This window comes from Entelurus aequoreus, linkage group LG20, assembly GCF_033978785.1.
Source record: "Entelurus aequoreus isolate RoL-2023_Sb linkage group LG20, RoL_Eaeq_v1.1, whole genome shotgun sequence".
In the NCBI taxonomy this organism is placed as follows: Eukaryota; Metazoa; Chordata; class Actinopteri; order Syngnathiformes; family Syngnathidae; genus Entelurus; species Entelurus aequoreus.
The window spans coordinates 2,856,716-2,869,404 of record NC_084750.1 but is presented as its reverse complement, the minus strand read 5'-3'; the positions used below and the strand labels follow the sequence as shown (position 1 = coordinate 2,869,404).

The 12,689-nt window shown below is 38.5% G+C and overlaps 1 protein-coding gene across 8 annotated transcripts in view; it reads right to left on the bottom strand.

The window, feature by feature from the left end:
- Positions 1-12,689, bottom strand: part of ntrk1 (neurotrophic tyrosine kinase, receptor, type 1) — a 294,126-nt gene that overhangs the window by 104,878 nt on the left and 176,559 nt on the right. For all 8 annotated transcript variants that reach the window (XM_062029188.1, XM_062029191.1, XM_062029186.1 and 5 more), the window contains one exon: positions 12,522-12,660. In XM_062029188.1, the coding sequence (XP_061885172.1) occupies positions 12,522-12,660 (139 nt within the window). The remainder of the gene's footprint in view (positions 1-12,521; positions 12,661-12,689) is intronic.

The window sequence follows — 12,689 nt, the reverse complement described above, 5'->3', positions numbered from 1 at the left end:
GGGCTTTCAACCGGAAGTGAAAGTGCTGTTCTGTCTTCTAGCCGTTCATAGCGTTTCTACTCGTATGGATTCATCATCCATCACTCCAAGCAACGTTTGTAAGTTGTACAATATAACTAAAACAATTCTTACCTACTAAATGCGCTATCGTAATGTAATGAAGCTACCGTGTTAGCATTACCTAGAATGCTAACATGTTTATGAGTGTCTCGGTTAGTATTATTAACTTAAAATGGCATTATTTTTGTATTGTTTCAGTTTCGTAAATTCACCAAAACGTCACCGTGGAGTTATTAAGTCTGTTTAGCGGATTGGAGAGCTAGCCGGGAGTGGACCACTCCTTTTATTGAGTCTGTGTAGCGGATTGGAGAGCTAGCTTGCACAGCTAGTGGGTCCATGACGATGACTTCTGTTTTGTTTGATCAGCCGTTTTACTGCCGTGTTACAGACACCGTTCGGACACAATTAAGGTATGTAAATAAACATTTACACAATATTTCTGTGTAAATAACTAATTTCACAACGTGTATATCTGCTGCTTATAGTCCGGTGCGGCTAATATATGGAAAATATTTTGGTTCTCAAATTTTGTGTGGACGGCTTATATATCGGTGTACTCTATAGTTCGGACAATACGGTATATCTCAGATGGCTACAATCTATATAGTGATGTATACTGTACATACATATATAGTTTAGGTCATATCGCCCATCCCTATAACAAAGTAATATTATATAAGACATATAAATTGGGGGTCCCAGCTCTATCAGTCTGGCCCGGAGGATGGTGAAGACGCCTAGAGATGCTTTTTCCAGACAATGTTGGTCAAAGTCCATTTCTTGCTGATGGTTGTGCACGTGGCCCTTCACCTTTCCATGAATCAATGTCCTCCATCTGTGTGTCGAACCTGCGCTGACCCCGCTATGAATAATGGATCCGGGTCAACGTGTGGACCTGACCACAAAAGCTACCTGGAAGCTGCGCCAGGACGCGAAGTTACAGGAAGTGTCTAAAACCTCCGGATCGAAGGTTCCGTTCCGACCCTTAACTTGTGACCCCGCCTGAGTGCTGCGCTCGCAGGGATGCAGAGAAAATCATCATCAGTTGACTGAGTTAAGAGCCTAGACTCTATAGAGTTCAAGTTAAGAGATAAAGGGGAGCTACAGGATGTATGTAAGACAAGTACACTTGCTTTTTATGCATTCTAAATCGCAAATAAACGTCAGCAAAAGTCAGCTGCATCGCCTCTGAGTCGGTGAAAGTTAATCCTAGATTATAAATCATAACTCCCCACACAGCAGAAGACTGCTATACGGATCCGCCTTCAAGTCGCCCAACCCGCGTTACTGTCACATTCGTTTTGGCTCCGCCTAGAGCAGGGGTCACCAACGCGGTGCCCGCGGGCACCAGGTAGCCCGTAAGGACCAGATGAGTAGCCCACTGGCCTGTTCTAAAAATAGCTCAAATAGCAGCACTTACCAGTGAGCTGCCTCTATTTTTTAAATTTCATTTATTTACTAGCAAGCTGGTCTCGCTTTGCCCGACATTTTTAATTCTGAGAGAGACAAAACTCAAATAGAATTAGAAAATTCAAGAAAATATTTTAAAGACTTGGTCTTCACTCGTTTAAATAAATTCATTCATTTTTTTACTTTGCTTCTTATAACTTTCAGAAAGACAATTTTAGAGAAAATATACAACCTTAAAAATGATTTTAGGATTTGTAAACACATATACCTTTTTACCTTTTAAATTCCTTCCTCTTCTTTCCTAACAATTTAAATCAATGTTCAAGTAAATGTATTGTTTTTATTGTAAAGAATAATAAATACATTTTAATTGAATTCTTCATTTTAGCTTCTGTTTTTTTGATGAAGAATATTTGTGAAATATTTCTTCAAACTTATTATGATTAAAATTCAAAAAATTTATTCTGGCAAATCTAGAAAATCTGTAGAATCAAATTTAAATCTTATTTCAAGGTCTTTTGAATTAAAAAAAAAAATTTTGTTCTGGAAGAAAAATCGATTTGTCTTTGTTATAAATATAGCTTGGTCCAATTTGTTATATATTCTAACAAAGTGCAGATTGGATTTTAACCTATTTAAAACATGTCATCAAAATTCTAAAATTAATCTTAATCAGGAAAAATTACTAATGATGTTCCATAAATTCTTTTTTTAATTTTTTCAAAAAGATTCGAATTAGCTAGTTTTTCTCTTCTTTTTTTCGGTTGAATTTTGAATTTTAAAGAGTCGAAATTGAAGATAAACTATGTTTCAAAATTTAATTGTAATTTTTTTCGTGTTTTCTCCTCTTTTAAACTGTTCAATTAAGTGTAAATATCATTAATTATTAATAATAACAGAGTTAAAGGTAAATTGAGTAAATTGAGTAAATTGAGCTATTTGGCTATTTCTGGCAATTTATTTAAGTGTGTATCAAACTGGTAGCCCTTCGCATTAATCAGTACCCAAGAAGTAGCTCTTGGTTTCAAAAAGGTTGGTGACCCCTGGCCTAGAGGATACAGCTCCGCCTCTGAAAATTGTACGGTCAGACAGCTGATCCTGAGCGGACCCGTGTCTGATTCGCATACGCGGACGCGACAAACTAAACCGGCGCGCGCCGCCTAGAGTTATAGGCTCCGCCTACGCGCGCTGAGCCGACCAATGTCTGCACCCGCAGACGTGGACGCGCCTACTAGCGTGTACGCGCATGAGCCAAGATCATCATTTCTGGACTTTCTTTGCTGGAACACGAACGTAAGTATAGATTTATTGCTACATTCACAGTAAAGATCGGCCTTTGTGTTTCCATCATCATTTATGTATGATTGTAATGACGTTGTTTGATATTAGGACTAGCAGTAAAACTTTATATTCTGTAAAAAAAGGCTATTTTATTTCCAGCGCCGCCTCCCAGAATGCTTTGCATGGGGACGTGCGTCTGACGTCACGTATCCAGAAAATTCGAAATGGCTGCACGCGGTAGGTGAGGCCCGAGCAAAGAAAAGTGGAAAAGAGTGTTATTCGTCAAAAAACCCACACAACGACGGTCATTTTTTAGCCGTGCTATTGTAAAATTGTCTTTTATCTGTGTTTTGTGTTCCGGGGGACCCCGACTCCAGAATTTGAAAGTTTCCCGCGTGAAGCCGGTGAGTAACGTAGTAAATGAACGTTTCAAAAGTTCAATACAGATAACTTGGGCTATCTTTTGTTAAACGCTGTGAATGTGTGTAGGTTACATGCTACGATATTCCACATATTTCCAACTGGTTGAAACGAAAGCGTATTACTTTATTGTCAGTGTTGTTTAGGCCCAGGTCGCTAACGTTACTTCGTTAGTCAACAACGTAACGTTAACGGAGTGGAAACAGCCGTTCTTTGCTATTAATATGAGTGTGTATTATTTCTTTCTTTGTTCTTTAGTGGAGCTCGAGATCCTGTTTACTGTGGACTAGCTGTGTGTGACGCCCTGTTGTTTTTCTTTCCATTAAAAAAAAAAAGGTATGTCTATGTGTTTTTTGGTATAGTTAATTGTAGAAAAAAATATAAAATGAGGTGATGTGAGTGGGAAAAATTGCTGCACATATTAAGATCCTTTTTCTTGATCTATATTTTTGTTATTTGCTGATGTATATATTTTATATACTGTTTTTTATTTAATTAATTTATTAGACTATTTTATGCTTTATTTACCTTTTTTTATTATTATTTTATTTACTATTATTATTATTATTTCCACATGTAAGCATAAATAATTGATCATATTAGTACATTGTTTGATTGCTTTGCTTAATCCATTCCATAATTGAATTCCACATACTGATAAACTGAAGGTCTTAGGTGTTGTACGTGCATACAAATGTTTTAAATTACATTTCTCTCTAAGATTATTTTTCTCCTCTTTTTTTGAGAAGAATTGTTGTATATTCATGGGTAGCAGGTTATATTTTGCTTTGTTTATAATTTTAACTGTTTGCAAATTCACTATGTCGTGGAATTTCAGTATCTTTGATTCAATAAATAAAGGATTTGTGTGTTCTCTATATCCAACATTATGTATTATTCTAACTGATCTTTTTTGTAACACCGTTAATAAATGAAGTGTACTTTTGTAATTATTTCCCCATATTTCTACACAATAACTCAGATATGGTAACACTAGTGAGCAGTAGAGAATATGAAGTGATTTTTTGTCTAGAACATGTTTTGCTTTATTCATTATTGACGTGTTTCTTGCTACTTTATGTTGTATATTTTTTACTTGAGATTTCCAGTTCAATTTATCATCAATCATTATACTTAGAAATTTGGTTTCATTTACTCTTTCAATTTCTATTCCGTCTATTTGTATTTGTGTTTGACTTTCTCTTCTACTGTTACCAAATAGCATTATTAAACAGGTCTATAATTTGTAAATTGATGTTTGTCTCCAGTCTTATAAATTGGTGCAACTTTAGCTATTTTCATTTTGTTTGGAAATTTACCTGTTTGAAATGATAGGTTACTAATATACATCAATGGTCCTGAGATCTCTTCAATAACCTTTTTTATCGTTTCCATATCAATTCCGTAACAATCAGTTGAAGTCTTAGATTTAAACATTTTTCACGATTGTAACTATTTCCTTCTGTGTCACATTACTGAGGAACATGGAGTTGGGATTTGCAATCTGAGGCAGAGAACGAGGAGCTGCCAGAAAAAAGGAACAGGAAGCCAGTGTAAGTGTGTTCCGTCTTGTTTTTGTCATGTTTCTACAGTAATAGGAAGGTTATTTCCGGTAGCATTCAAAAATAGACCAGAGATGCTTGTACTATATGTATATTTGGCAATTTTGGTATTGCAATAATCCTAATGATATGGTTACCCAACAGCCATCGTCTCGGGGACTCGGATGATAGCGAAGAAGACCCGGGAAATGGTGACCTCGCATCTCTGGGGTTGGCAAGCCAATTGCACAGGCAGAGTAAGGAATAATCTCTTAACATTGAAAAAAACGAAACCACCACATTATATATTGTGGCGGGCCATAATGTGGCGCGCCACTTTAAATAATGTGGCAGACCACATAAAATGACATAGTGGGCCACGATATATATACATATATATATATATATATACATATATATATATATATATATATACATATATATATATATATATATATATACATATATATATATATATATACATATATACATATATATATGTATATATATATATATATATATATATATATATATATATATATATATATACATATATATATATATATATATATATATATATACATACATATATATATATATATATATATATATATATATATATATATATATATATATATATATATATATATATATATATATATATATATATATATTGTGGCGGGCCACATGAAATGACGTGGCGGGCTACTATACATACTGTAGTGAGCCACATTGAAATAATGGGGTGTGTCAAATTAAATGACGTGGCGGGCCAAATAAAATGATGTGGTTAGTCACATTAAATGATGTGGCGGGCCACATTCAATGACCACATAAAATGAAATGGCGGGCCACTTTACATATTGTGACAGACCACTTTAAATTACATGGCGGGCCACTTAAAATAATGTGGCGGGCCTCGTGAATTGATGTGGTGTGTTAAATTAAACAAGGTTAATTATGTTGCAGACCACGTAAAATGACATGGCGGGCCACATTAACTATTGTGACGGACCATCTTAAATGACATTATATATTGTGGCAGGCCATAATGTGGCAGACCACAATAAATGATGTGGCAGACCACATAAAATGACGTGCCGGGCCACATTAAATAATTTGGCAGAACAATGATATGCCAGGCAATTTTAATAAAGTGGCGGGCCAAATTAAATGATGTGTTGTGTCAAATTAAATGATGTTATGGGCCACATTAAATGATATGGCAGACCTTGTAAAATGACATGGTGGGCCAATTTTAATAATTTTGACAGGCCATGTGAAATGATTCAGCGGCCACGTTAAATGATGTGACAGACCACGTAAAATAACATTGGGCCACATGAAATGACGAAATGTCACTAAATAATGTGACAGAACACCTTGAATGACAAGGCAGTCCACTTGAAATAATGTGGCGGGCCACTTTAAATGGTGTGGTGTGTCAAATTAAATGATGTAGAGGGCCAAATTAAAAGATGTGGTAAACCACATTAAACAATGTTATGGATTACATTAAATGATGTGGCAGACCTTGTTAAAAGACATAGTGGGCCAATTTTTAAATATTGTGACGGGCCACTTTAAATGGCATGGTATGCCATATTATATAATGTGGCAGACCACATGAAATTATGTGACAGACCATGTAAAACAACATTGCGGGCCACACTAAATAATGTGACAGAACACTATGAATAACAAGGCGGGCCACATTAAATGAAATGGCAGTCCACTTGAAATAAGGTGGCAGGTCACTTTAAATGGTGTGGTGTGTCAAATTAAATGATGTAGCGGGCCAAATTAAATGATGTGGTAAGCCACATTAAACAATGTTGCAGACCACTTAAATGACACGGCTATTTTAAATATTGTGACGGTCCACGATAAATGGCATGGTGGGCCAAATCTATCCGGCGGGCCTTGAGTTTGATGCTCCTGGCTTCGGACCTCAGCCCTGCCTGTGAGCAATGGTAGTCACCTGCAGGGGTTCAAGGCTGGGCCACTATGACAACTTAGAGGCAAAATGAAAAAAGTACAAATAAATACAACTGCAAGCATTTTTCTCCTCGCCAGGAGTTGTGTTCTTAGAAAAAGAAAGTTGCTCTTTTATGTAGAAGGGTGGCCTGCAGACGAGTGCGGGGAATCAATGGCGCGGCGGGCCACTCAGCAGTAAACACCCGCTGTTCTGGGAGGTAATGAAGGGTAATTAAAGGGCTGGCGGTTAACGAGCGTCCGTCCACCAGTGGGGCCGATGTTGATGGATCTGCTGCATTTACAGCCTGCCACTCACGGCAGATGAAGCGCTTTTCCGGAGTAGGCGGCACAAGTCCATTAGGCCGGACTCAAATCGGATCTGAACTGGGTTATCCAAGCCTTTTTCCTGAGGCTCCTTATCTGTCCCTGGGTGCTCGTGCATTGGCTCCATGTCCTCGCCGGTGTCGCCGATGCGCAGATGACAGATGATATTATTGGCAGTAATGCGGCGCTAATGCACTCCTTCTGGACTCGGGCAACTTTCACACTAATGCGTCTGAGAGCCGCAAACAACAAGCCCAGCGGTAATTAAGACGCCAGCGTGGAAGGTTCTCGCTTTTGTCCGCGCCATGAAATGGTCGGCCATGTTGTGCTTCACGTGCTGCCGTGTTATTGTAGGCCGCTTGGCAGAGAGCTCCATTAAAAGATGGCGGGAGCACGCTTTCATTTGAACAAGAGCCATTTGGGAAGAATATTCCGCTTTTCTCCTGACAAATCAGCCATGCCTTCTCTGGAGAGCCCTCACCTCAGACCCCCATTAAGATCTTCCGGAGTCCTATTGAGTCTCCGAGCGTGCAGTTTGACAAACACGGGAGCGATAGGAGCAGGCCACCTTTTGGGATCCGAGTGTCACGCATACCGTGGAAGCTCTAATAAAAATAATAATAATAACTAGAATTTGCATTTTCGGTAGGGATTGCGTGTGAATGCCCTATGGGCGCACGCCGTCGAACTGCCGATACGCGTGAGTGGAACTGAAATGCTTGAATGTCCAGGGTGAGTAGAGTGTGTGGATGTTGGAACGGTTCAAATCGGATGAGAAATGTGGGATATGGAGAGGTTTGTATATTGGCCATTCATTTTCAATGGGGGGATATTACTGGTAATTTCAGGTAATCAGGAAATGTTTAGAACCGGGAAACATGCTGGCTTAAATGTCCAGGGTGAGTGGAGTTTGTGGATGTTGGAACGGTTCAAATCGGATGAGAAATGTGGGATATGGAGAGGTTTGTATATTGCCCATTCATTTTCAATGGGGGGATATTACTGGTAATTTCAGGTAATCAGGAAATGTTTAGAACCGGGAAACATGCTGGCTTAAATGTCCAGGGTGAGTGGAGTTTGTGGATGTTGGAACGGTTCAAATCGGATGAGAAATGTGGGATATGGAGGGGTTTGTATATTGGCCATTCATTTTCAATGGGGGGATATTACTGGTAATTTCAGGTAATCAGGAAATGTTTAGAACCGGGAAACATGCTGGCCTAAATGTCCAGGGTGAGTGGAGTTTGTGGATGTTGGAACGGTTCAAATAGGATCAGAAATGTGAGATATGCAGTCGATTGTATATTTCCCATTCATTGTCAAATGGGAGAAAATTACTGGAAATTTCGGGAAAACCGGGAATTTTGGGAAAGGGCAAATAATATTGTGGATGGATGGTTGAAAGGTCGGAATCGGGTTTAAAAATGGCGAACAATTTTGAGAATTAAGGTCATTGTAGAACTATGAATACGTCCATTCATTTGAATAGGAATTTCCTGGAAATTTGGGAATGTCGGGAAAACCGGGAATTTTTAAAAATATTTATAGCATCGCAATTGTCTTAGATGATACGACTGGGTTGGCGTTGGAATTTTTGGAATCGGTTGAAAAATGTTGACGTAGTAACAGTTTGAATTGAGAATGGGTGTTTCGGAAATCCTGGAATTTAAGGAAAACCGGGAATTTGTATGTAGAAAAAAATTGGAAAGTTTGTCGTCCAAATTAAGTGGAACGTTTTGAAGAGGCAGAATGGTCAAAAACGGTTGAAAAATGTGGACTGTGAAAACTTTCCAGGAAGAGGTTAGGGCTTTGGAAAACCTGGGAATTCCTGTAATTTTTTTATTTTATTTTGGAAAATGGTGGTTTGATTGTCCAAGGTGAGTGGAGTGTGTGGATGGTGGAACGGATGAGAAATGTGGGATATGCAGTCGATTGTATTCACTGTCAAATGGGAGAAAATTACTGGAAAAAGAGAAAACATGTTTTGCATTCAATATACCGAAAGAGTATTGTGGATGGATGGTTGAAAGGTCGGAATCGGGTTTAAAAATGGCAAGCAATTTTGAGAATTTAGGTCTTTGTAGAACTATGAATACGTCCATTCATTTGAATAGGAATTTCCTGGAAATTTGGGAATGTCGGGAAAACCGGGAATTTTTGAAAATATTTATAGCATCACAATTGTCTTAGATGATACGACTGGGTTGGCGTTGGAATTTTTGGAATCGGTTGACAAATGTTGACGTAGTAACAGTTTGAATTGAGAATGGGTGTTTCGGAAATCCTGGAATTTCAGGAAAACCGGGAATTTGTATGTAGAAAAAAATTGGAAAGTTTGTCGTCCAAATTAAGTGGAACGTTTTGAAGGCAGAATGGTCAAAAACGGTTGAAAAATGTGGACTGTGAAAACTTTCCAGGAAGAGGTTAGGGCTTTGGAAAACCTGGGAATTCCTGTAATTTTTTAATTTTATTTTGGAAAATGGTGGTTTGATTGTCCAAGGTGAGTGGAGTGTGTGGATGGTGGAACGGTTTGAATCGGTTGAGAAATGTGGGATATGCAGTCGATTGTATTCACTGTCAAATGGGAGAAAATTACTGGAAAAAGAGAAAACATGTTTTGCATTCAATATACCGAAAGAGTATTGTGGATGGATGGTTGAAAGGTCGGAATCGGGTTTAAAAATGACAAACAATTTTGAGAATTTAGGGCATTATAGAACTATGAATATGTCCATTCATTTGAATGGGAATTTCCTGGAAATTTGGGAATTTCGGGAAAACCGGGAATTTTTAAAAAAATATTGATACGACCCCTGTTGTCTTAGATGATACAACTGGGTTGGTGTTGAAATTTTTGGAATCGGTTGAAAAATGTTGACGTAGTAACAGTTGGAATTGAGAATGGGTATTTTGGAATTCCTGGAATTTCAGGAAGACCAGGAATTTGTACGGAGAAAAAAAAATAGGAAAGTTTGTTGTCCAGATTAAGAGGAAAGTTTTGAAAGCAGAATGGTCAAAAACAATTGAAAAATTTGGACTGTGAAAACTTTCCAGGAAAAGGTGAAAATAGGGCTTTGGAAAACCTGGGAATTACTGGGGTTTTTTTGGTCCTTTTTTTTGGAAAATGGTAGTTTGATTGTCCAAGGTGAGTGGAGTGTGTGGATGGTGGGACAGTTTGAATCGGATGAGAAATGTGGGATATGCAGTCGATTGTATATTTACCATTCATTGTCAAATGGGAGAAAATTACTGGAAAAAGGGAAAACATGTTTCGCGTTCAATATACCGAAAGAGTATTGTGGATGGATGGTTGAAAGGTCGGAATCAAATGTAAAAATGGCGCACAATTTTGCGAATTTAGGGCATTGTAGAACTATGAACACGTCCATTAATTTGAATGGGAATTTCAAGGAACTTTGGGAATTTCTGGAAAACCGGGAATTTTGGAAAATGTTGATATGATCACCATTGTCTTAGATGATACGACTGGGTTGGTGTTGGAATTTTTGGAATCGGTTGAAAAATGTTGACGTAGTAGTTTGAATTGAAAAATGGGTATTTCGGAATTCCTGGAATTTGTACGGAGAAAAAACATAGGAAAGTTGGTTGTCCAAAGTAAGAGGAATGTTTTGAAAGCAGAATGGTCAAAAAACGGTTGAAAAATGTGGACTGTGAAAACTTTCCAGGAAAAGGTGAAAATAGGGCTTTGGAAAACCGGGAATTCCTGTAAAAAAAAATGTTGTATTTGGAAAATGGAGTTTTGATTGTCCAAGGTGAGTGGAGTGTGTGGATGGTGGAACGGTTTGAATCGGTTGAGAAATGTGGGGGTTGTGCATTTTTGAAAATTTGGAACGTTTTAACACTTGAACGGTTCCGATCGGATGAAAACTGTGAGCGGTGGAGTGCGCCAAAGTTTTGCGGCGGAATAAAAATACATTTAAAAAAGCAAGTGGAAAGAAGTTATAACTTTCCACCACAAGGGTAGTAAAAGTAGTTCCTCGGTGCTAGCGCTTTTAATAACAATAATCTAATACTTGTTATAATTCAAGTGACAACATGTAAATGGAGTACCGTTGCCGCTTTTTGGATGTTTTTTTAGACTTTATGGGCGGAATATTGTACTCCTATTAGCTGCATTGTTCACCACCTCTTACTTGCCATACTTTACAACTCAGAATGCATTGAAAAATAAAAACATATGTACATAAGGAATGTGAATGATAAACAAAATTCCACTTTAAAGGCCTACTGAAATGAATTTTTTTTATTTAAACGGGGATAGCAGATCTATTCTATGTGTCATACTTGATCATTTCGCAATATTGCCATATTTTTGCTGAAAGGATTTAGTATAGAACAACGACGATAAAGATCGCAACTTTTGGTATCTGATAAAAAAAAGGCTTGCCCCTACCGGAAGTAGCGTGACGTAGTCAATTGAACATATACGCAAAGTTCCCTATTGTTTACAATGATGGCCGCATGAAGTGAGAGAGATTCGGACCGAGAAAGCGACAATTTCCCCATTAATTTGAGCGAGGATGAAAGATTTGTGGATGAGTAAAGTGCAAGTGAAGGACTAGTGGGGAGTTGAAGCTATTCAGATAGGGAACATGCTGTTATGCTAACTCATAGCTCCTATGCTAGCTCCTAGCTCCATAGAACACGCCAATACAATTCAAACACCTGATCAACACACACAATCACTCAGCCCAAAAGACCGTTCACCTAACCCAAGGTTCATAAAGCTTATATATTTTAAAAAAGTTACGTACATACGCAAAAAAAAAGTTGCGCACATACGGTCAAGCGATCAAATGTTTAGAAGCCAAAGCTGCATACTCACGGTAGCACGTCTGCGTCTTTGTCATCCAAATCAAAGTAATCCTGGTAAGAGTCTGTGTTGTCCCAGTTCTCTACAGGCGTCTGTGTATCGAAGTCAAAAGTCCTCCTGGTTAGAGTCTCTGTTATCCGAGTTCTTCCATCTTGACTGCATCTTTCGGGAATGTAAACAAAGACGCGCCGGCTGTGTACTGTTGTTGCTGACTTCCTTCGAAAAATACGTCCGTTTCGCACCGACAACTTTCTTCTTTGCTTGCTCAGCTTCTTTCTCCATAATGCAATGAACATAATTGCAACAGATTCACGAACACAAATGTCCAGAATACTGTGGAATTATGAAATGAAAACAGAGCTTTTTCGTATTGGCTTCAATGTGGAAGGCATACCCGTGTTCCCCGGGGTACGTCACGCGCATACGTCATCCTCAGAGGCGTTTCGAACCGGAAGTTTAGCGGCAAATTTAAAATGTCACTTTATAAGTTAACCCGGCCGTATTGGCATGTGTTATAATGTTAAGATTTCATCATTGATATATAAACTATCAGACTGCGTGGTCGGTAGTAGTGGGTTTCAGTAGGCCTTTAAGGGCAGATACAGAAGCTGTTGCAGTGCATTGTGGGACATGTAGTTGCACATTGCTGATGCCACTTTTGGGACGACACTCACACTCGATATCCAGCTGCATCATGTCCTCACCGGGACCCGCTTGGTTCTCGGCCTGGCAGGTCAGGTTGTGCAGGTGGTCCTTGGACGAGACGTTGGTGAGGTAGAGGAGCACCTCCAGGGTGGAGTCCCAGATTCTCTCCTGCACGACATTTCCAAAAATGTCCACAT